Raw genomic sequence first — 25,350 nt, 5'->3', positions numbered from 1 at the left:
CTATGTACGGAAAACTTCTTTAAAAGATTCTATGAAACTTTTGAATGGCACCGGAGTGCCTACTGAGCATGCCCAGCATGCTATGTTATTCCCTGCCACAGGGGTCTCCCTTTAGTCTTGTTTTGTAGCAATTAGCGTTAGCCAAAAATAAAATAAAATGTATCGGACCCAACTCCGCAGGGTGGCGGGTGGGTTTCGTGAGGACTACATCCTGCTGTCCTGGGATAACACCTATTACAAGGTAAGCAATTTTGCTTTATCCCAGGACAAGCAGGATGCTAGTCCTCACATATGGGTGATTAGCAAGCTAGAGGCTGAGTCGTTTTGTGCTGAAGTAACCGTGAGGTATTGTTATTGAAATGAATCAGCCGAAATCACAGCAGGTCGGATGTAGGAGTTGGGATTATACTGGAAACAAGTTCTTTAAGACAGATTGTCCATAGGCTGAATCTCGTCTTCCCTCTTTGTCTAAACAGTAGTGAGCTGTAAAGGTGTGAAGAGAACTCCACGTTGCTGCTTTGCAAATGTCCAGAATAGGTACAGAGCGAAGGTGTGCTACTGAGGTTGACATCGCTCTGACTGAGTGTGCTTTTACTCGCCCTTGAAGAGTAAGGCCTGCTTTGTCATAACAAAATTGTATGCAATCTGCTAGCCAGTTTGACAGAGTATGCTTACCCACTGCTTTACCCGGTTTGTTTGGATCATAGGATACAAACAGCTGACTGGATTTTCTTTGGGCTGTAGTGCGGTTTAAATAGAAGGATAACGCACGCTTACAGTCCAAAGTGTGTAAGGCTCTCTCTCCTTGGTGAGAGTGAGGCCTCGGAAAGAACGTAGGTAAAACTATGGATTGGTTCAAGTGGAATTCCGTGACAACTTTTGGAAGGAATTTTGGGTGTGTCCGAAGGACTACTCTATCATGTAGGAACTTTGTAAAGGGTTCGTATGTAACTAGCGCTTGTAGTTCGCTGACCCTTCTAGCTGATGTAATGGCTATGAGAAATACCGTTTTCCATGTAAGGTATTTAAGGTCACAAGTATTTATGGGTTCAAAAGGAGAACGCATAAGTCTAGTGAGTACTACGTTCAGATCCCATTGTATGCTTGGGGAATGAACTGGAGGTTTAATGTGAGTTAGGCCTCTCATGAATTTACTGACGAGAGGCTGTGTGGATATAGGAGCATCGTCCAGCTTATTATGGTAAGCTGAGATTGCACTTAAGTGTACCCTTACAGATGATGTCTTAAGACCAGAGTTTGAAAGATGGTAAAGGTAAACTAGTAGCGATGTAGTGGGGCAAGTGAAAGGATCTAAATCCTGCTGAGTGCACCACAGCGAAAACCGTTTCCATTTGTAGGAATAATTCTTTCTAGTGGAAGGTTTACGTGCAGCTATAAGTACTTGAGATATAGCGGATGGAAGGTTGAATGGCTGTAAGATCAAGCTTTCAACATCCATGCTGTCAGGGACAGGGATTGAAGGTTGGGATGGCGCAACTGACCCTGTTCCTGAGTTATGAGATTGGGAGCTACTCCCAGGCGAATCGGATCCCTGACTGATAGATCTAGCAGTGTGGGGAACCATACTTGTCGAGGCCAATACGGGGCTATGAGTATCATAGTCCCCTTGTCCTGTTGTAGCTTCACTAGCGTTTTGGTTATAAGTGGTATCGGAGGATACGCATATAACAGGCCTGAGTTCCAATGGCGAGCAAATGCGTCCTTTGGTAGGCTGTTCTGCTGTCGGAGTAGAGAGCAGTAATTGTTCACTTTGTAGTTGAGCTGGGATGCAAAGAGATCTATCGTCGGTTGTCCCCAGCGTTGGAAGATTTTGGATGCTATTGCTGGATCCAAGGACCATCCGTGTGGTTGGAACTGACGACTGAGGCGATCCGCCACTGTGTTGTGGATGCCCGCTAGGTAGGTGGCCCGTAGAAGAATTGAATGTGTCAGGGCCCAGTCCCAAATCTGTGCTGCTTCTTGACAAAGAAGGTAAGAACCTGTCCCTCCTTGTTTGTTGATGTACCACATGGCTACTGTGTTGTCCGTTTGGATTAAAACAGTCTTGTGTGATAGGCAGTCTTTGAATGCATGCAGCGCATAACGTATAGCTCGAAGTTCTAGGAAGTTTATTTGAAAAGAGGCTTCGAGTCGTGTCCACTTGCCCTGTGTCTTTAGATGACCAACATGCGCTCCCCACCCTAAGGTGGATGCATCTGTAGTCAACGTCACTTGTGGAAGTGGTTGCTGAAAAGGTAGGCCTTTGAGCAGGTTGAGCATTGACGTCCACCAGAGAAGTGCAGCTTTGAGCTCTGGTGTGATGTAAATAGGAGTGGACATTGGTTGAGTGGCTTGTATCCCCTGTGTTTTGAGTGTCCATTGTAGAAGTCGCATGGTTAATCTGGCCATGGGAGTTACATGAACCGTGGAAGCCATGTGCCCTAGAAGAATGAGGCACTGGTGAGCTGTTACCTTGAATCGGTTGCGAAGATCGTGAGTTAAGAGGACAAGTGTCTGAGCATGGTCTCTTGATAGAAAAGCAGTCGCTAGCGTAGTGTTTAGCTCTGCCCCTATGAACTGTAGTAGATGAGTTGGTGACAGATGGGATTTCTGGTAGTTGATGAGAAATCCCAAGGAATGAAGTACTTGAATGGTGAGCTTGAGGGAAGTGACAGCTCCTTCCTTTGATTGACTTTTGATGAGCCAATCGTCTAAGTAAGGGAACACGTGCACTTTTTGTTTGTGTAGGTGTGCCACTGCTGCAGCCATGCATTTCGTGAATACTCTTGGTGCTGATGCGAGACCGAATGGCAGCACTCTGTATTGAAAGTGTTGATCCATTACCCGAAATCGCAGGTACTGTCGATGAGGAGGATAGATGGGGATGTGAGCGTAGGCATCTTGAAGATCCAGAGAGCAGAGCCAATCTCCCCTTTGAAGAAGAGGTAGAATGGAGCCTAGGGATACCATTCTGAATTTTTCTTTTTTGAGAAATTTGTTGAGATTCCTGAGGTCTAGGATAGGACGAAGGCCTCCTGTTTTCTTTGGAATGAGGAAATATCTGGAGTAGAATCCTCTGCCCTTTTGAGGTCCAGGAACTGGTTCTATGGCCCTGGCTCTCAGAAGGGTGGATAATTCTGTTTGAAGAATCATGGAGTGTTGATTTATTGAGTGAGAGTGAAGTGGTGGATTCTCTATAGGGGTAGTTAAGAAATCCAGCCTGTAACCGTGAGTTGTGATGGATAACACCCACTGGTCGGTGGTGATGGAGGTCCAATTGTTGTGGAAGTACTGAATGCGACCTCCTACAGGTGTTTCTGGGAACGGATTGATGTGGCTGCTGCTCTCTGGGGATGTTCAGAAACCAGAAGTGGCTGTCGTTTGTGGAGGTGGCTGAGCCCTCGGTTGCCTTTGTCTAGGCTGCTGGCGTTGTGCTGGGCGGCTAGGTCTTTGTCTACCTGCTGGGGGGTAGTATCTACGTTGGCGATAGTAAGGCCGGCGAGTGTCTCTTCTTGGAAACTTTCTAGAAGAGGCCTGAGACTCCTGAGGCTGAGACGACAATTGTTTTAACGTCTCTGAGTGGTCCTTAAGGGTCGCTACAGCTTCTTTTATCTTTTCTCCGAAGAGATTATCCCCTAAGCACGGTAGATCTGACAAATGCTCTTGGACTTCTGGGCGAAGATCCGAGGCCTTCAGCCATGCCCATCGCCTTGCAGCTATAGCAGATGCTGATAATCTTGCTGCTGTTTCAAAACAATCATAAGTTGCTCTGACTTCGTGTTTGCCAGAGTCAAGGCCTTTATGTATAAGTGTTTGAAATGACTCTTGATATTGTTCCGGAAGAGCAAGAGAAAGTTCCTGAACCTGTTTCCAAAGGTTCCTTTGGTACTGGTTCATGTACAGCTGGTAAGATGAAATTTTTGATACCAGCATGGAACCCTGGAAAACTTTTCTGCCTAGGTTGTCTAACAACCTCCTCTCCTTCCCAGGCGGCACTGAAGCATGGGACTTTTGTCTCTTTGCCTTCTTTTGGGCGGATTCTACCACCACTGATTGGTGGGGCAGTTGTGTTCTTTGGAATCCTGGGGTTGGTTGTACCAAATAAGTGGCTTCAGCCCTTTTGTTGACCGGTAAGACAGAACTTGGATGCTCCCAGATCCTGTGTTGAAGTTCTTGTAAGACTTCATGAACCGGGATTGCCAACATCTCCTTGGAGGGTCTACAAACTGTAAGACTTCCAAAGTCTTTTGTCGCTGATCCACCTCTGTTTGTATAGGGAATGGAATGGTATCAGCCATTTCCCTAACAAAATTTGTAAAGGAGAGGTCTTCCGGTGGAGACTTTCTGTGATCCTCAGTTGGAGACGGTTCAGAGAATAAATCTTCCTCCGAAGAATATTCAGAATGAGAGTCATCCGGTTCATCCTGTGGCCTTGGATGAGGCACTGACGTCTTTACAGGTGAATGTGGCCTAGGGGGCCTTGGCACCCCTGAAGGGCCTGGAAGTGGATCCTGTGGTAATTGTTTCATCAGGATTCCCAGTAGTGTGTCCAGTCTATTGAAAACTGGATGCAGAATGGGAACATCCCCCTGAGGAATCTGTGCTGGAATCGGCATTCTTGGTGAGGGCACCGGTATGGGCATCGGTGGCACCGAAGAAGGAATCGGTGGGGGCGTATGCGGTATCGGTGAATGTACCGGGGTTAGAATCGGTACCGGTTCCCGCGGCATCGTCGATGACCCCGGAATCGTTGGTGCGGGAATGGGCATCCATGGTTGTGGAATCGGCATCGATGGTGGAATCGCCTCTCGGAGAGCCTGTTGCACCGCTTGACGTATGAGGGAGTCAAGTTCCACTCGCACAGCTGGTGAAAACAGAGCAGCTGTGGAGGGAGGCGGTGTTGGCGATATCGATTCCTCCTCAGGGCCCTGAGGAGGTTCGGAACCCGGCACCGATATCGGTGGGGATCGCCCGTCAGTAGGCCTTGGAGCCTCTGCTTCCGTCCGGGGTTTCTTTGCCGGAGAGGCCGTACCTGTGGTAGTGTCTCCGGTCACCGGTTCCCGCCGTCGTCGATGGCGATGCTTCTCGGGCTGTTTGTCGCTTCCTGAAGTCGATGCCTTCGATGAAATCGACGGGGATGGAGTGGATGTGTCCCCCGCAGCTGGAAGTTTTTTCTTTAACAGCAGTTGCCGAACCGAGGCCGATGGAGAAGACTGAGCCGAAGTGGACAGTCTTGAAAGCAGCTGAACTGAAAAAAGCTGTTCCATCTTCTCGGCCCTAAGTCGCCGACCCTTACTGGTCATTTCAGCACAAGATGGACATGTCTGAATGTTGTGATCCTTGCCTAGGCAAAGAACACATTCAAAATGCGGGTCGGTAATCAACATTGTTCTAGTGCAATTCGGGCACTTTTTAAACCCGGAGGCCATCGCGCCGGACGGCCGTCGACGGCGAAAACCCGAATTATATCGTTCCCAGCCGGGAATCGAGAAAGAAAAAAGTTACCGCCGGTAACAAATGGGAAAAACCCCTGCGGTGAAGTTAATATTTTTCGAAATTTTCCGAATTTTTTGGAGATGAAAATTCACCTCAGACTCCAATTATACCGCGAGGCTAACCGCTTCGCGGAAAAAAGAAGACTAAAGGGAGACCCCTGTGGCAGGGAATATCATAGCATGCTGGGCATGCTCAGTAGGCACTCCGGTGCCATTCAAAAGTTTGATAGAAACTTTTAAAGACGTTTTCCGTACATAGGGCTCCATTACTGATGTCACCCATATGTGAGGACTAGCATCCTGCTTGTCCTGGGATAAAAAATTATCCTCCCCATGGAATCCTTAATCTGCAAGGATATACAAGAACATTTCATTTAAACTGATCAGAGCCCAAATTTACCATGTCTTGACTCTCCTCCCCCTCCAAAAACACACACAAACAAAAAACAAAAAAAATAAAATTAGCCTGAAATCAGACCTAGAAATAGTATAGTGAGCAATTAATGCACACTTACCCTGAAACATGGTCCTAATACAAAGATTCACCTATCATGCAGAAGGAATACTCTCTCTAAAAAGGTAGATAATAGTTTGCAATAAAAAATGGTTGTACTCTTACTGTGTGGTTCTATTGACAACATAGCCTCCTTTTCAGCCATCACCAGTTGGCAGAAGTGGTCTCCGATGTTAGCTAGAATGTATTTTGCAGTGTCTAAATCTAGACCCACAACATTTTTTGCCAAAGGCAACCACAAGCTTATGGCTTCTGAATCGTACTTGTTCGGGGTTAGGAAACCTTCTTCACGCAATACTCCATGTCTATTGAACTGCAGTCTGGAAAGAGAAGAGATTCAGTCATTCCAAATCTTCCAGAACACAAAATAAAATTGCAACTGAAAGCTAAAATGTCTGCAGGCATGCACATCTACAGTGCATTCAGAAAGTATTCAGACCTTCACCTTTTACACATTGTTACGTAACAGATTTATTCTATAATGGATAAAGCAAATGTTGCTTACCTGTAACAAGTGTTCCCACAGGACAGCAGGATGTTAGTCCTCACATATGGGTGACATCACAGGATGGAGCCCAATCACGGAAAACTTATGTCAAAGTTTCCAGAACTTTGACTGGCAGGGGTCCCCCGTCCCCCCCCCCCACCTTTCAATCTTATTTAAAAGCTACAGGCAGTGCCAAAAAAAGAAATAATAAAACGTTACAAAGCCAGCACCGTGGGGCGGCGGGCGGGTTTCGTGAGGGCTAAAATCCTGCTGTCCTGTGAGAACACCTGTTACAGGTAAGCAACATTTGCTTTCTCACAGGACAAGCAGGATGGTAGTCCTCACATATGGGTGAGTACAGAGCTGAGGATGTCCGAACATGCACCAAATGTACCCAAAGGCGTGCAACAGGCACAACAACAGGTGTGAAACTTGGTAGAAGGCATCCTGAACCCCACCGGGCAGGCGGAAGAGTGTTGGTACGTCACGTTGTAAATAGGTTACGAAGGACAGACTGGCCGAAGTCCGCCAACCAGGAGGAGAGAGTCTGCTTACCCATATGCTTCCCTAACTTGTTAGGGTGGAAAGAGACAAACAATTGAGTGCTTTCCCTAAGGGCAGCTGTATGGACTAGGTAGAATGCTAGAGCTCGTTTACAGTCAAGGGTATGCAGCGCCTGTTCTCCTGGATTGGAATGGGGCCTGGGAAAGAAGGTAGGTAGTATAATAGATTGATTAATGTGAAACTCCGAGACTACCTTAGGCAAGAACTTAGGGTGAGTGCGGAGTACCACCCGGTCCTGCAGAAGTTTAGTGTAAGGCGGATAGGTAACTAGGGCCTGTAATTCACTAACTCTGCGAGCTGAAGTGATTGCCAGAAGGAAAATCACTTTCCATGTGAGATAGCAAAGATCACAGGAGTGAAGAGGCTCGAATGGTGATTTCATGAGCCGACCCAAAACCAGGCTGAGGTCCCAAGAAGGGGCCGGAGGACGTAGTGGAGGCTTGAGGTGAAGCAAGCCTTTCAGAAAACGTGTTACAAGGAGTTGTACTGATATAGGAACATCCCCAATACCTTTATGGAAGGCGGCTATCGCACTGACATGCATTCTGATGGAAGAAGTCTTTAGACCTGACTGATAAATGCCAGAGATTGGACACGAAAAGGGGTCAAGGGACTGAGAAGAGCACCATAACGTGAACCTTTTCCATTTATAAGAGTAAGCTTTTCTCGTTGAAGGCTCCCGTGAAGCAATCAAGACACGGAAAACTGGTTCAGAAAGGTTAAGTGGCTAAAGGATTAACCTTCAACATCCATGCCATCAGGGACAAGCCGTGAAGGCTGGGATGGTGGAGGGACCCGTCGTTTTGAGTGATCAGAAGCGGGTCCTTTCCCAAGGGAATGCGCCTGCGAATGGAGAGATCCTGCAGTATTTGAAACCACACTTGTGGTGGTCAGCGAGGTGCTATCAGGATCATGGTTCCCTTGTCCTGACAAACTTCACGAGAGTCTGCGAGAGAAGAGATAGTGGAGTGAATGCGTAGAGTAGATCGGTTGCCCACGAGAGGGAGAATGTGTCTCTGGGCTGAGAGTGTTTGCTGCGAATGAGAGCAGAATTTCTCTACTTTGCAGTTTTGAGGAGACACAGAGGTCTATCTGAGGATACCCCCATTGTTGGAAGATGGAGTTTGCTACTGAGGGGTTGAGAGACCACTCGTGCAGTTGAGAAACTACTGAGGGGTTGAGAGACCACTCGTGCGGTTGAAAGATGCGACTCAGCTTGTCTGCCAACACATTGTCCACTCCCGGCAAGTAGGTGGCCCTGAGGTACATCAAATGGGAGAGAGTTTCCGCCCAAATCTGTGCAGCTTCCTGACAGAGAAGGAAGGAGCCTGTGCCGCCCTGTTTGTTGATGTACCACATGGCCACCTGGTTGTCCGTCTGGATCAGGATAACTTGATTGGAGAGGTAATCCTGAAACGCCCTCAGAGCATATCTGATTGCTCGAAGCTCCAGGAAATTTATTTGGTGTTTGGCTTCCTCTGGAGCCCAAGAGCCTTGTGTCTGCAGATCGGCCACATGGGCTCCCCCATCCGAGGTTGGAAGCATCGGTGGTGAGAATTAATTGAGGGTTTGGAGCCTGAAAGGGCAAGCTGTGGAGGAGATTGATCTGATTTTTCCACCAGGCAAGAGACTGATGGAGTGAATCGGTTACGTGGACAATGGTCGACAGGGGCTGAATGCTTTGAGTCCATTGAGACCTTAGAGTCCACTGCATGACTCATGGCCAAACGGGCTATTGGTGTGACCTGAACTGAGGACACCATGTGTCCCAGGAGAATGAGAAAGTGGCGTGCAGTCGTGGAGTGCTGAGACTGCAGCTGGCATGCAAGAGACACAAGAGTAAGAGCTCGCTGTCGAGGCAGAAGCGCCTTTGCCTGCAAGGTGTCCAAGTCTGCCCCAATGAACGACAAGGTTTGAGATGGGACTAAGTAGGATTTCTCGTAGTTGACAAGAAATCCTAATGAAATTAAAATGTGTAAGGTTAGATTGAGGGACGACAGAGCAGCTTGCTGAGTAGGAGCCCTGATTAACCAGTCGTCTGGATAGGGGTAGACGTGAACACCTTGGGTCGTGAGGAAGGCTGCAACTACTACGAGGCATTTTGTGAAGACTCGTGGCGCAGACGCAAGGCCGAATGGAAGCACTCTGTATTGATAGTGCTTGGGGCCTACTAGAAACCTCAGGTATTTGCGATGAGATGGAGTTATCGCAATATGACTGTAGGCGTCCTGGAGGTCCAGAAAGCAGAGCCAGTCTCCTCTTTGTAGATGAGGAAGAAGCGAGCCTAAGGTTACCATCTTGAACTTCTCTCGCTGGAGGTACTTGTTGAGGCCCGTAGGTCCAGAATAATACGAACACCTCCCGATTTTTTGGGGGATTAGAAAGTACCGGGAATAGAACCCAAGGCCGTGCTGAGAGTAGGGTACAGGTTCTATTGCCTTGGACTGGAGAAGGAGGGAGACCTCTTGATCCAGAGGGATGGAGTGATCGGATGTTCTCCACATCACTAGAGGTGGGGAGTCCGGTGGCACAGAGAGAAAGTTCAGATGGGAACCCGAGCAATTATTGCCAGTACCCATTGGTCTGAAGTGATTGAGTGCCATATGTTGTGGAAGTGGCACAATCGACCTCCCACTGGTATGTGAGGCAGTGGAATCTGGCTGCTGTTATCTAGGTGGAAGTCAAAAACCTGAAGCAGGGCCTGGTTGAGGAGCTGCTTGTGGTTTTTGTTTGCGTGTTTGACGAGACTGTGCTTTTTGAAAAGATCTTGTGGCATGGGATCTGGTTGGTGGTGGGTAGGACTTCTTCGGGCAGAAGAATTACTTTTTAGAGTCCTTTCTGAAGGGCTGTTTAGAAGAATAGTCAGAAGGCATCAGAGAGAGCTGTCTTAGGGTCTTCATGATGATCCTTAAGTTCCACCACCATCCGTTGAATCTGTTCTCCAATCTGTCCTACACAAACAAGGCAGGTTGGATAACCTGTCTTGTACCTAAGGGCGAAGGTCAGAAGACTTGAGCCAGGCCCACCATCTCGCCGAAATAGCAGCTGCAGATACCCTAGAAGCAGTATCAATGATATCATAAGATGATCTGATCTCATGCTTGCCTGCCTCAAAACCTTTGTTTACTAAGGTTTGGAGCTGTTCTTGAAATTGCTGAGGCAGGGAGTCCGTCAAGTCTTGTATCTGCTTAAAAATGACGCAGTTACATTGGGTCATATAGAGCTGATAAGCGGCAATTCAGGAGACGAGCATTGATCCTTGGAAGACTTGGCGACCAATGGCATCTAGAAACTTCTGTGCTTGCCAGGAGGAAAAGAAGTGTGAGGCTTTGATCTCTTTGCTCTCTTCTGTGCAGATTCCATCACTACAGATTGGTGATCCAATTGTGGTTTCTGAAAACCCAGAACTGACTGCACCAAATAGGTAGTGTCAAGCTTTCCTGTGGACTGGAGCAATGGAGCCTGGATGTTCCCAGTTCTTTAGGAGATCCAGAAGAACCTGGTGCATAGGGATGGAGCTTATTACCTTGGGAGCATCCAAGAATTGGAGCAACTCCATCATCTGATGCCTATCATCCTGTTCAGTCTATAATTGGAAGGGAACCAGTTCAGACATTTCTTTCACAAAATTTATAAAGGAAAGGTCCTCTGGAAGAGAACGCTTTCTACTTTCAGGGAGTGAAGGTGGTAAAGGCAAATCATTGGTGTCTGGTGAGGAATCATCAGTCCAGGTATCATAAGGATCAGCACCTGCCCCTCTAGGATGTAGAGGGGGACGGGATGGTGGGATACCTGAAGGTCCTGGTCTAGGCTCCGAAGGAATCAAAGGAATAATCTGAGGCACCGCTTTATTTATTTAACACTTTTCTATACCGACCTTCATGAAAAAATTTCATATCAGATCAGTTTACATGTAACAAAGGGTATAACTTAAACAAGAACAATTCACTAGAAGCGGAAGTTACATATAACAAGGGTAGTTAACTTGGAGGCTAGGCTAGTCAGAGGTATAGGACAGTGTAACTGAAGAGAACTAGAAAAGGCAATGAAACAAAAGAAACGGCGGCTTAATTATGTCTAAACATAGCGGGGCGTTAGCCGGTAAAGCAGAGTCCTGTCCGGTTGACAATTAATGGCTTAGAAAGTTAGGGGAAGGCCTGGAGGAAGAGCCAGGTCTTAAGTTTTTTGCAGAAAGTTCGAAGGCAAGGTTCTAGTCTGAGGTCAGTGGGCATATTGTTCCAGATAGTTGGACCTGCTGTAGAGAATGCTCGTTCTTTGGTGTATGATAGTCGCGTGGCTTTGATATACTTTGAATCGTACTGAAGTCACTAATTTCCTTCACATCAGGAAATAACAGTGAATATCAAACAGCAGCACCAAAGCAATGGTGCTTAATCTTAATGCACCCAAGAAATAAACCAGTTCTGTTACAGATGTTTAAAGAACATCTGGCATTACTGCAAGCATGAAGAAAGGCAAGGAAAGCTCAGCCAAGTATCTTGCCTTAGTGTTTTGTGTCCCTCAGATGGCATCGAAGGCACCAGCATCGATGGATGGCTTGGTGGCGCTGACGGGCGTATCGGCATCGATGGCCGACGCAGAACTCCCGAAGGAGGGATGCGAAACGGTGTTTCTCCTCTCGAGGCAGAGTGAGCGGGGAGGGCACTGGCGGTGACCCAGGGTCCATCAGTGGAAAAGCGGCTCAGTGCTTCCATCCTGGAAAGCAGCAGTGCCAACGCTGCCAGAATCGGGTCGGTGATCGGTTCCGCAATCGGTACCGGTATCTGTGCCGGAGGAACCTGGAGTCGTTGCATCGCCTTGTCAATGGTCTCCTGAACCATACGGTCCAGTTCTTCTCGGACACCTGGAGCAAGGAGCCCCGGCTCCAGAACAGAAGAAAGAGGCAGAGGCATAACTGGAGGGACCACTGTTAAAGGCGGAGTTGCGGCTACCGATGCCCCATTGGGGGAGGGTTGCCTCGGTGACCCGGTCGCCAAAAAGGTCGGTGCCTTTTCTGGACGGGGTTTCTTAGACAGCGGCTCGGACAAGGTCGATGATTTCGCTCCCTCGATGGTCCGAGACTTTCTATGCCGGTGGCGATGTTTGTCTCTACGATCCCCTCGGTCCTGAGGGGGAGTAGAGGGTGTCGAAGGCCGAGATGTCGTCGATGCCGGACGGTCGCCAGTCGGTGGACGATACTGGCGCGAAGTTGACGGTGCCGGTTCCGACGACGTCGATGCAATGGACGGAGTCGGGGTATGAGCACGGAAGAGAAGTTCCACCTTTTACATTCTGGCCTTGCGACCTTTTGGTGTTAAGGCACATTTGGTGCAGGTCAAGACGTGCTCTTGTCCAAGACACATTACACAGACTTTATAGGGGTCTGTGATGGACATGGTGCGATTACAGTCCGGGCACCGACAGAACCCAGATACCATGGCCATAGAAAAAAAAATTGAGCATGGTACAGTCGACGGCCAGTAGGCCGCGAGGGCCAAACTAGACTGTAATCGATGGAAAAATGGGTAAAAACTTACCGGAGTACCGCGACTTGAGAAAGATAGAGGGACCCCTGTGGGGCAAATTAACTTTTAGTAATAACGTGAGGAAAATTCCTGTCAGGAATCTCTGCAGAGCTCCTTAACGGCGAGGCTACTGCTGCGCGGAAAAAAGAAGACTGAAGGGGGGACCCCTGCTGGCTGCAGGGTTAGTGCCATGCTGGGAATGCCCAGTAGAGGCCAGTCAAATTTCTGGAAACTGACAGAAGTTTTCCATGATTGGGCTCCATCCTGTGATGTCACCCATGTGAGGACTACCATCCTGCTTGTCCTGTGAAAAACCGTTTTTCCCCCCTCAATCTACACCCAAGCCAAAATGAAAGCAAAATCAGGTTTGTAGAAATTTGTGCAAATTTTAAAAAACCTGAAATATATTTAAGTATTCAAACCCTTTACTCAGTACATTGAGGCACCTTTTGAGACGAATAGTCAAATCTTCGCTGCTCAAAGTCGGATTAAACATAAGAATGGACAAAACTATTTTAAAAAAAAAGTTTTAAAATTGATCAATAGTGCTGATGTAAACAGCAACCAGGGCAATTTAGTCTGTTAAAAAAGATCTAGACACTAATCACATACCTTGGCCACATGCTCCTTTCAGTTCCTCTGTATGCACTCTCCATTTCTTTAAGTGGCTGCTGAAATATTTTGAGTAGAGTGCAGAAAAGAAACTTTACAAGGAACATGTAACAGAAATATAGAAATGATGGCAGAAAAGGACCAAATGGTAAATCCAGTATCTACTGCACCATACAAGTCACCCATATACTTATCAGTTTCCCAGAACGTCAAAGTCTGGGCCCTTGTGGGCTGCTGTTTGAGTCCAATTCCTCGTTACCTCTTGTCATTGAAGCAGAAAGCAATGTTGGAGTTCCATAAGAAAATTATTCCTTACCTGCTAATTTTCGTTCCTGTAGTACCATGGATCAGTCCAGACGGTGGGTTATGTCCCCCGTCCAGCAGACAGAGTCAGAACAAAACTTCTAGGGGAGGTCCTATATAATCTCACCTCCCCTGCCTCAATTCTCAGTAACTAGACTAGCAAAGCCAAGAAGAGAAGAGACAGAGGGACCAAGTAACTAATTTGCTTAATAATGGCTGTCAAACAGACAACAATTAGCTTAGGAACCAAAATCTTAACTGTGAACTTGCGAAACAGAACTGCGAGACTAAACAATCTTGAAGCACCAAAAATTACAGAGTGAAAAGCTGAGAAGACAGGTAAGCAGGGATGTCCAACAACCAACCCCCAGGCATAGGGAGGGTGTCTGGACTGATCCATGGTACTACAGGAATGAAAATTAGCAGGTAAGGAATAATTTTCTTTTCCCTGTACATACCAGGATCAGTCCAGACGGTGGGATGTACCAAAGCTTCCCCATCATGGGTGGGCCGAAGACAGCCCTGCGCGGATGACCCTGTCCCCAAAATGACCGCCCGACGGCGCCTGAATGTCCAGGTGATACCTCGCAAAGGTATGAAGCGACTTCCAGGTGGCCGCCCTACAGATCTCCTGAACAGACACTGAAGTACTCTCCGCCCAAGATGTTGATTGGGCGCGAAGGGAATGAGCCTTTACCGCTAATGGCTGAGACTTACCCACTCCAAGGTATGCAGCTAAGATCGCTCCCTTCAGTCAATGAGCGATGGATTGTTTGGAGGCCATGCAGCCTTTCTTGGGACCCGACCAAAGGACAAACAAGTGATCAGAAAGACGGAAATCATTTGTGACCTCCAAATAGTGCATCAGACTTCGCCGTACATCTAATCTGCGCAGGTCACCTGAATCAGATGAGGAAAACGAGGGCAGCTCTACCGTTTGGTTGAGATGAAAAGCTGAGACCACCTTAGGTAGAAATGATGGCACCGTGCGCAGAGAAACTCCGCCAGCTGAAAATCGGAGGTATGGCTCACAGCAGGATAGTGCTTGCAGTTCGGAGATCCGTCGCGCCGAGCTGATCGCTACCAGGAAGATGGTCTTGAGAGTGACGTCCTTGATGGTGGCTATACTCAGAGGCTCGAAAGGTGGACCACAGAGGGCATGGAGCACCAGGTTCAGATTCCATGAGGGACAAGGCGGGCGAATCGGAGGCTTCAAGTGTCTCACCCCTTTAAGGAAACGTAGGACATCCGGATGGGAAGAAAGTAAAACATTGTTCCCACTATGAAGGAAGGCCCCCAAGGCCGCCACCTGAACCCGGAGCGAGTTATAGGCAAGACCCAAATCCAGACCCGCCTGTAGGAATGAGAGAATCTGCGCCACCGAAGCCTGGGTCGGCTGAATAGCATGCGACACGCACCACTCCTCAAAAACCTTCCACACCCGGACATAAGTGACAGAAGTGGACGTCTTACGTGCCCGCAATAGAGTCGATATGACGGACTCAGGATAACCGCGACGTCTCCACTTGCGCCTCTCAAAAGCCAAGCCGCAAGACAGAAGCGATCTGCCTCCTCGAAAAATACTGGTCCTTGACGGAGGAGATGTGGAAGATGACCGAGCCGAAGTGGACCCTCTAACGCCAGGTTAAGGAGATCTGCGAACCACGGCCGATGGGGCCACTCCGGTGCCACCAGGATTACCGGCCCCTGATGCGCCTCTATCCTTCGGATAACCTTTCCCACTAGTGGCCACAGTGGAAAGACATACAGGAGGCACTGATGTGGCCACGGTAGGACCAGCGCATCGACCCCCTTCCGCGCCGTCCTCCCCTCTGCGACTGAAGAAATGAACGGCCTTTGCATTTCTGGCGGTTGCCATTAGATCCATGTGTGGCTTCCCCCAGCACTTTACTATCAGCCACATTCCTTCCTCCGAGTGTTCCCACTCTCCGGGGTCCAAGTGTTGTCTGCTGAGGAAGTCCACCTGTACATTGTCCACGCCCGCAATGTGCGAAGCCGCCAGGCGTTGTAAATGGAGTTCCGCCCACTCCATCAGCTTGTCGGTCTCCAATGATATGAGATGATTTCTCGTGCCCCCCCTGGCGATTGATGTATGCCACCGTGGTCGCATTTTCCGATAGAACTCTGACTGCCCGACGGTGTACCAATGGGAAGAACCCCTGCAACGCTAGACGGACCACCCTGGTCTCCAACCGGTTGATGAGCCACCGTGTCTGCTCCGCCGTCCACCGGCCCTGGATTGAGCTGTCCCGACAGACCGCCCCCCAGCCGGCGAGGCTGGCATCTGTGATGACTATCACCCAGTCCGGGGTCTCCAGGGACACCCCGAGCCAAGCGATGAGGGTCCAGCCACCAGCGGAGACTGAGCAACGTTGGCCTCTGGATCGGCAGGACCACCTGGAAATCCCGCGATACTGGTTTCCACCAGGGAAGCAGGACCCTCTGGAGAGGTCGCAAGTGAGCGAAGGCCCACGGAACCAGATCGATGGTGGAGGCCATGGTTCCTAGCACCTGCAAGTAGTCCCATGCCGTTGGGGCTTCGAGCGCTATGAACCTGTGAATCTGTTCACGAAGTGCCTGCGCCCTCTCCGGACGTAGGAACACCTTGGCCTCCCTTGTGTCGAAATGGGCCCCTAGGAAGTCAAATGACTGGGATGGAACCAGCTTGCTCTTGATGAAGTTGACGATCCACCCCAGTGAGTGGAGAAGCTGTACTACCCTGTCGACCGCCCGAAGGCCCTGTGCCCGAGACTTCGCCCAAATGAGCCAATCGTCCAGGTAAGGATGCACCAGGATTCCTTCCCTGCGTAGAGCCGCCGCCACTACCACCATGACCTTTGTAAAAACCCGTGGAGCTGTGGCCAGACCAAAAGGAAGAGCCCGGAACTGAAAATGCTGACCCAGGATCTTGAAACGAAGGTAGCGCTGATGGGCCTGATTGATCGGGATGTGAAGATATGCCTCCGTGAGATCCAGCGAGGCCAAGAATTCCCCTGGGTGAACCGCAGCCAACACAGAGCGAAGCGTCTCCATGCGAAACTGAGGAACTCAGAGACTTGTTGACGGTCTTGAGATCCAGAATAGGCCGGAAAGTACCTTCCTTCTTGGGAACCACGAAAGACAGAATAATGACCTTGACCCAGCTCGGAAGCTGCAACCGGCACTATCGCACCCAACGATAGGAGGCGATCGAGGTTCTGTCGAACGGCCCTTCGTTTGAGTAGGGACCCGGAAGGGGAGAACAGGAACCTGTCTCGAGGCGCGTGTACAAAATCCAAGGCGTAGCCGTGTCTTAGAATATACAGAACCCATTGATCTGACGTGATTTGGACCCACTTCGTAGAAGAGAGCAATTCGACTTCCCAGCCGAGGAATCGACTCGCGGGTCCTCCTGGCATCATTGGGCAGATTTAGGGGAGGTACCCGAACCCTGCCCTTCCTTACCATGACGGCATCCACGAAAGGACCGGTTCCAGGTGTGCGAGCGAGATGGCGGCGCCAGGGCGGCTGTTGTCTCGTAGAGCATGTCCAGCGCTGATTGCGGTACCGGCTTCTAGAGGAATTGAATGATCTCGAAGAATGTGGTCGATCCTCTGGCAGCTTATGGACAGCATTTTCGTTGAGTGATTTGATGATTTGGTCCAGATCTTCCCCAAAGAGATACTTGCCCTTAAAGGGAAGGGACCCTAGTCGGGTCTTGGACGAGGCATCAGCCGACCAGTTCCACAGCCACAGAAGCCGACGAGCCGACACCGCCGCCACCATAGAACGGGCTAGGACCCTTAGGAGATCGTACAAGGCATCAGCCCCATAGGCGACCACGGCTTCCAACCTGTCCGCCTGTTGCGCCTCTGCGTCCGGCAAGGTCTGGGAGGTGAGAAGCTGTTGGAACCAACGAAGACCCGCCTCGCTGCGCTAGCGAACTGTAAATAGCCGCCCGCATTCCCAACGCTGAGACTTCGAAGACCCATTTGAGGTAAACAGCCAGCTTCCTATCCTGAACATCCTTCAACGCCGTACCGCCAGTGACGGGAATGGTGGTATAGCAAAATTGCTTACCTTGTAATAGGTGTTATCCCAGGACAGCAGGATGTAGTCCTCACATATGGGTGACATCAGTAATGGAGCCCTATGTACGGAAAAACTTCTTTAAAAGTTTCCATGAAACTTTTGAATGGCACCGGAGTGCCTACTGAGCATGCCCAGCATGCCATGATATTCCCTGCCACAGGGGTCTCCCTTCAGTCTTGTTTTGTAGCAATAAGCGTTAGCCAAAAATAAAATAATAAAACGTATCGGACCCAACTCCGCGGGGTGGTGGGTGGGTTTCGTGAGGACTACATCCTGCTGTCCTGGGATAACACCTATTACAAGGTAAGCAATTTTGCTTTATCCCAGGACAAGCAGGATGCTAGTCCTCACATATGGGTGATTAGCAAGCTAGAGGCTGAGTCATTTTGAGGTGAGTAACAGTGAAGTATTGTTGTCGAAATGAATCAGCCGAAATCACAGCAGGTTGGATGTAGAAGGAGTTGGGATTACACTGGAAACAAGTTCTTTAAGACGGATTGTCCATAGGCTGAATCTTGTCTTCCTTCTTTGTCTAAGCAGTAGTGAGCTGCAAAGGTATGAAGAGAACTCCATGTTGCTGCTTTGCAAATGTCCAGAATAGGTACAGAGCGTAGGTGTGCTACTGAAGTTGACATTGCTCTTACTGAGTGTGCTTTTACTCGCCCTTGAAGAGTAAGGCCTGCCTTTTCATAACAAAATTGTATGCAATCTGCTAACCAGTTTGACAGAGTATCGTTACCCACTGTTTTACCTGGTTTGTTTGGATCATAGGATACAAACAGCTGACTGGATTTTCTTTGGGCTGTAGTGCGGTTTAAATAGAAGGACAACGCACGCTTACAGTCCAAAGTGTGTAAGGCTCTTTCTCCCTGGTGAGAGTGAGGCCTAGGAAAGAATGTAGGTAAAACAATTGATTGGTTCAAGTGAAATTCCGTGACAACCTTAGGAAGGAATTTTGGATGTGTCTGGAGGACTACCCTGTCATGGAGGAACTTTGTAAAAGGTTCGTATGTGACTAGTGCTTGTAATTCACTGACCCTTCTGGCTGATGTAATGGCTATGAGAAATACCGTTTTCCAAGTAAGGTATTTAAGGTCACAAGTATTTATGGGTTCAAAAGGAGAACACATAAGTCTAGTTAGTACTACATTCAGATCCCATTGTATGCTTGGGGAATGAACTGGAGGTTTAATGTGAGTTAGGCCTCATGAATTTACTGACGAGAGGCTGTGTGGAGATAGATGCATCTCCCAGCTTGTTATGATAAGCTGAGATTGCACTTAAGTGTACCCTTACAGATGATGTCTTAAGACCAGAGTCTGAGAGATGGTAAAGGTAATCTAGTAGCGAGGTAGTGGGGCAAGTGAAAGGATCTAAATCTTTCTGAGTGCACCACAAAGTAAACCGTTTCCATTTGTAGGAATAATTCTTTCTAGTGGAAGGTTTACGGGAAGCTATCAGCACTTGAGATATAGCGGTTGGAAGGTTGAGAGGTTGCAAGATCAAGCTTTCAACATCCATGCTGTCAGGGACAGGGATTGAAGGTTGGGATGGCGCAACTGACCCTGTTCCTGAGTTATGAGATTGGGAGCTACTCCCAGGCGAATTGGATCCCTGACTGATAGATCTAGCAGTGTGGGGAACCATACTTGTCGAGGCCAATAAGGGGCTATGAGCATCATAGTCCCTTTGTCCTGTTGTAGTTTCACTAGTGTTTTGGTTATGAGAGGTATTGGTGAATACGCATATAACAGGCCTGAATTCCAATGGCGAGCAAACGTGTCCTTTGGTAGGCTGTTCTGCTGCCAGAGGAGAGAGCAGTAATTGTTCACTTTGTAGTTGAGCTGGGATGCAAAGAGATCTATCGTCGGTTGACCCCAGCGTTGGAAGATCTTGGATGCTATTGCTGGATCCAAGGACCATTCGTGCAGTTGGAACTAACGACTGAGGCGATACGCTACTGTGTTGTGGATGCCTGCTAGGTAGGTGGCCCGTAGAAGAATTGAGTGTGTCAGGGCCCAGTCCCAAATCTGTGCTGCTTCTTGACAAAGGAGGTAGGAACCTGTACCGCCCTGTTTGTTGATGTACCACATGGCTACTGTGTTGTCCGCTTGGATCAGAACAGTCTTGTGTGATAGGCAGTCCTTGAACGCATGTAGCGCATAGCGTATAGCTCGAAGCTCCAGGAAGTTTATTTGAAAAGAGGCTTCGAGCTGTGTCCACTTACCTTGTGTCTTTAGATGACCAATGTGTGCTCCCCACCCTAAGGTGGATGCATCTGTAGTCAAAGTCACTTGTGGAACTGGCTGCTGGAAAGGTAGGCCTTTGAGCAGGTTGTTCATTGATGTCCACCAGAGGAGTGCAGATCTGAGTTCTGGTGTGATATGAATGGGAGTGGACATTGGTTGAGTGGCTTGTATCCACTGAGCTTTGAGTGTCCATTGTAGTAGTCGCATGGTCAATCTGGCCATGGGAGTGACGAACTGTGGAAGCCATGTGCCCTAGAAGAATTAGGCACTGGTGAGCTGTTACCTGGAATTGGTTGCGAAGATTGTGAGTCAACAGGACAAGTGTTTGAGCACGGTCTCTTGGAAGAAAAGCTGTTGCTATTGCAGTGTTCAGTTCTGCACCTATGAATTGTATCAGATGAGTTGGTGACAGTTTGGATTTCTGGTAGTTGATGAGAAATCCCAAGGAGTGAAGCACTTGGATGGTGAGCTTGAGAGAAGTGAGAGCTCCTTCTTTTGACTGACTTTTGATGAGCCAATCGTCCAGATAAGGGAACACGTGCACTCTTTGCTTGTGGAGGTGTGCCACTGCTGCAGCCATGCATTTTGTGAATACCCGTGGTGCTGATGCAAGGCCGAATGGTAGCACTCTGTACTGGAAGTGCTGATCCAGTACCCGAAAGCGTAGGTATTGGCGATGAGGAGGAAAAATGGGGATGTGAGCGTATGCATCTTGAAGATCCAGAGAGCAGAGCCAATCTCCACTTTGAAGAAGAGGTAGAATGGTGCCTAGGGATACCATTCTGAATTTTTCTTTTTTGAGAAATTTGTTGAGATTTCTGAGGTCTAGGATAGGTCGAAGGCCTCCTGTTTTCTTTGGAATGAGGAAATATCTGGAGTAGAATCCTCTGCCCTTTTGAGGACCAGGAACTGGTTCTATGGCCCTGGCTCTCAGAAGGGTGGATAATTCTGTTTGAAGAATTATGGAGTGTTGATTTACTGTCCAAGATTGAAGTGGTGGATTTTCTATTGGGATAGTTAGGAAATCCAGTCTGTAACCGTGAGTTGTGATGGACAACACCCACTGGTCGGTGGTGATGGAGGTCCAATTGTTGTGGAAGTATTGTATTCGACCTCCTACTGGTGTTTCTGGGAATGGGTTGATCTGGCTGCTGCTCTCTGGGGCTTTTCAAAAACCAGATGTAGTGGTTGTTTGTGGAGGTGGTTGAGCCCTTGCAGGCCTTTGTCTAGGCTGCTGTCGGTGCTTGGGCGGCTAGTTCTTGGCCTACCTGCTGGGGGGTAATATCGACGTGGGCGATAATAAGGCCATCGAGTGTCACGCCTTGGAAATTTCCTGGCAGAAGGCTGAGTCTCTTGTGGTTGAGAAGACAATTGTTTCAAGGTTTCAGTGTGGTCCTTTAGGGTTGCCACAGCTTCTTTTATTTTCTCACCAAAGAGATTGTCCCCCAAACAAGGCAGATCTGCCAAATGTTCTTGAACCTCTGGGCGCAGATCAGAGGCTTTGAGCCATGCTCATCTTCTTGCCGCAATACCCGATGCTGATAGCCTTGCAGCAGTCTCAAAACAATCATAGGTTGCTCGAACCTCGTGTTTACCAGAGTCAAGGCCTTTATGAACTATGTCCTGTAAGGATTCCTGATATTGCTAAGGAAGAGAGAGAGAGTTCTTGAACCTGTTTCCAAAGGTTCCTTTGGTACTGGTTCATATATAATTGATAGGATGAAATTTTTGAAACCAGCATTGAACCTTGAAAGATTTTCCTTCCCAGGTTATCCAGAAGCCTACTCTCTTTCCCAGGTGGTACAGAGGAGTGGGATTGTTGCCGCTTTGCCTTCTTCTGAGCGAATTCAACGACCACTAATTGGTGGGGCAACTGTATTTTCTGGAACCCTGGAATAGGTTGCACTAGGTAGGTTGACTCTGCTCTTTTATTAACTGCTGACACCGAACCTGGATGCTCCCAAATCCTATATTGCAGTTCCTGGAACACCACATGGACAGGGACTGCTAGCATTTCCTTGGGAGGGTCCACAAACTGGAGGACTTCCAAGGTCTTCTGACGTGCATCCACCTCTGTTTGAATGGGAAAGGGAATGGTGTCAGCCATCTCTTTAACAAAGTTGGTGAAAGAGAGGTCCTCAGGAGGTGATTTCCTGTGGTCATCTGGCGGAGAAGGCTCTGAAAATATTTCCTCATCAGAAGAAAATTCAGAGCTGGTGTCTACAGGTACCTCATGTGTGTGATGAGGGACTGGCTGCATAGGACGAGATGGTAAGACCGGAGAACGAGGCCTTGGGGGTCTTGGCACTCCAGATGGGTCTGGAATCGGTTCCATTGGAATTTTCTTAGTGAGGATGTCCAGTAGTGTGTCCAGTTTGGTGAAAACTGGATGTAAGCCGGATACATCCTCCTTGGGCACTGGTGTTGGCATCGGAGATATCGGTGTGGGCACTGGTGGAGGAATCGATGGAGGTACCAGTGAAGGTACCGGAGTAGGCATCGGTACCGGCTCCCGTGCCCTCGTCGGTGTCTGCGGCATCGATGGTGATGGAACAGGCATCGGTGGAGTTGTCGATGGCTGAGGCGGAATCGCATCGCGCAGAGCCTGTTGCATCGCTTGACGAATAAAGGAGTCAAGTTCCACTCTCACAGCTGGTGATAACAGAGCAGCTGTGGAGGGAGGCGGTGTTGGCGATGCCAATACCTCCTCAGAGCCCTGAGGGGGTATGGAGCCCGGCACCGATATCGGTGGGGATCGCCCTTCACTAGGCCTCGGTTCCCGTCCGGGGTTTCTTTGCTGGCGAGGCCGTGGCTTCCGATGGATTCTCGGTCATCGTTACCTGGCGTCTCCGATGCCGGTGGCGGTGTTTTTCTTTCTGCTTTTCACTCCCCGAGGTCGATGCTTTTGAAGAAACCGAAGGGGATGGTGTTGAGGCATCTCCCGCCTCTGGACGTTTCTGCTTCAGCATGAGTTGGCGAACTGAAGCGGATGGAGAAGATTGCGCCGAGGTCGAAGGCCTTGGAAGCAGTTGGATGTTGAATAACTGCTCCATCTTTTCGGCCCGAAGAAGACGACCTTTAGCTGTCATTTCCGCACATGATTTACATGTTTGGATATTGTGGTCTTTGCCTAGGCAAAGAACACATTCGAAGTGAGGGTCGGTTATCGACATTGTCCTCACACAATTTGGGCATTTTTTGAAGCCCGAGGCCATGGCGCCGGACAGCCGTCGACGGCGATAAGCCCAAAAATATCGTTCCCGGCCGGGAATCGAAAGTGGAAAAAGTTATACTAAGGGAAACCCCTGCGGATCGAGTAAATCTTTTCCGAAAATACAAATTTTTTTTTTGCTAGGTGAAATTCACCTCAGGACTCCAATTAGCCCGCAATGCTAACGGCTTCGCGGAAAAAAGAAGACTGAAGGGAGACCCCTGTGGCAGGGAATATCATGGCATGCTGGGCATGCTCAGTAGGCACTCCGGTGCCATTCAAAAGTTTCATGGAAACTTTTAAAGAAGTTTTTCCGTACATAGGGCTCCATTACCGATGTCACCCATATGTGAGGACTAGCATCCTGCTTGTCCTGGGATAAGCTTTGTGACCGCTGAAACCGCAGAATCCACGGCGGGGACTTTGAGGAGCTCCAGGAAGTCAGCCGGAAGGGGATACAATTTCTCCATGGCCCTACTGACCCTAAGGTTGGCCTCCGGCGCATCCCATTCTCTGGTTATTAATTGTAAAATGGTGTGATGAGTGGGGAAGGCCTTAGCCAGTGGCCGAAGGCCCGCCAGAAAGGGGTCCCCCCCTTCTTGAGCTTCGGGTCAGGCCCCACCGGGTCCGGGGGGAGGGTCGATATCCATCTCCTGCAGAATGTGGGGAATGAGATCATCCAACTCCCCAGCTTGAAAAATGCGGAGGACTCTCGGATCGTCGCTCTACACCTGGGCCGCCAAGATGGGGTCGTCCCCGTCCGGATGAGGATGATGATGAGCCCCCCCCCCCCGCCCCCCCCCCCCCCCGAGAAGGATTGCGGCGCTGGCGGTGTTGCAGGTGGGTCCCGAGAGGGTCCCGGCCCCCCCCGAGGGGGGCACCCTGGGGGCTCCCCCTCCTGACCACCTGGCTCCGATTCCACCAAAGGGGCTAGAACCGGCAGCGTTGCTGAAATCTGGGCCTGTGTCCTCTTCTGAAAAACCGGCATCCGAATCAGGAAACAAAATGGCCACCGTTCCCGTGCTCAGCGGGAACGGGGCCTGCCGTTTCCTCCCCACGCGGTCCGGAGCTCGAGCGGCATCCCCCGGAGGGGAGCTGTCCTCCCCCTCGGGTATGCAGCTCGCGCAATGCTCCTCCCGGGACAGACGTTCCCCTTGACGGCCACAGGCCTCACAGGTCGCCGATCGCTGCATCAGCGAAGAAAGGGGGGGGGGAGGGGGGGCGAGCACGCACAGCAAAAATCTTCGGGAACTGACAGAAATAGGATGCCGCCCGCCCGCCCGCCCCCCCCCCCCCCACCGACCCAAAGAGACCGTCGGAGAATCTGGCTTCCCGACGGCAGGCGGCCCCGGGGAATGTCACTTCGCGGGGCCGCAGGTCGGGATGCCTCTCGCTCCACTAAGGGGGGGGGGGAGAGATCGGCCCCACCGACGTGCACCCCAGAGGTCCGGGAGCATCGCCAGCAACTCTAGCTCCCTACCGATAAGGCCGAAATAAAACAAAAGACACTTACCCCAAAACAGTGTAGGGAAAGAAAGGAGAGAAGGAGCGACAAGGAAAACAGCCTGTCAGCAAGCCACTAGCAACAAGGGAGAGCAAAGAGCAACCCTCCTAGGCTGAGTGCCGTTCCCCTGCCTGAATAACTCTTTTCTTTTTTTTTCCACTTGATCCCTCTAAAGAAGAGTCTAGAACCCTAAGCTAAAGTGCTGGGGACCACCGTGTCCCCTGCTCACATCTGCTGGAGTCAGAACGATACTGAGAATTGAGGCAGGGGAGGTGAGATTATACAGGACCTCCCTGAGAAGTTTTGTTCTGACTCCATCTGCTGGACGGGGGACATAACCCTCCGTCTGGACCAGTGGTCCCCAAACCTGTCCTGGAGGGTCACCAGCCAGTCGGGTTTTTGGAATATCTACAATGAATATGCATAAGAGAAAATTTGCATGTTAAGGAGGCAGTGCATGCAAACTTTCTCTCATGCATATTCATTGAGGATATCCCAAAAACCCGACTGGCTGGTGGCCCTCCAGGACAGGTTTGGGGACCACTGGTCTGGACTGGACTGATCCTGGTACGTACAGGGAACAAAAGTATCAGGTTTATTGGTTAAAAGTAGAAACCACCGCATCAGCAAGTTACTCCCAAGCTTGTTTTCCCAGACTGTACAATTCAATATCCTTGTTGACTGCTGTCTGAATCTAAATCCCCTTTTCCTCTTTTCCCCCTGCCATTGAAGCAGAGAACAATGATAGAGTTGCATCAACAGTATGAAGGCTTATTGGTTAAGGGTAGTAACCG

General features: G+C 49.4%; 1 protein-coding gene across 4 annotated transcripts in view; it reads right to left on the bottom strand.

Moving 5' to 3' along the window:
• The window catches only part of KDM3A (lysine demethylase 3A), a 546,931-nt gene that overhangs the window by 275,273 nt on the left and 246,308 nt on the right, over window positions 1–25,350 (bottom strand). For all 4 annotated transcript variants that reach the window (XM_029592841.1, XM_029592851.1, XM_029592832.1 and 1 more), the window contains one exon: window positions 6,115–6,329. In XM_029592841.1, the coding sequence (XP_029448701.1) occupies window positions 6,115–6,329 (215 nt within the window). The remainder of the gene's footprint in view (window positions 1–6,114; window positions 6,330–25,350) is intronic.

Source organism: Rhinatrema bivittatum, chromosome 1 (assembly GCF_901001135.1).
Source record: "Rhinatrema bivittatum chromosome 1, aRhiBiv1.1, whole genome shotgun sequence".
Taxonomy (NCBI): Eukaryota; Metazoa; Chordata; class Amphibia; order Gymnophiona; family Rhinatrematidae; genus Rhinatrema; species Rhinatrema bivittatum.
The sequence above is the reverse complement of the archived record's forward strand: the minus strand, read 5'-3'. Positions and strand labels throughout refer to the sequence as shown.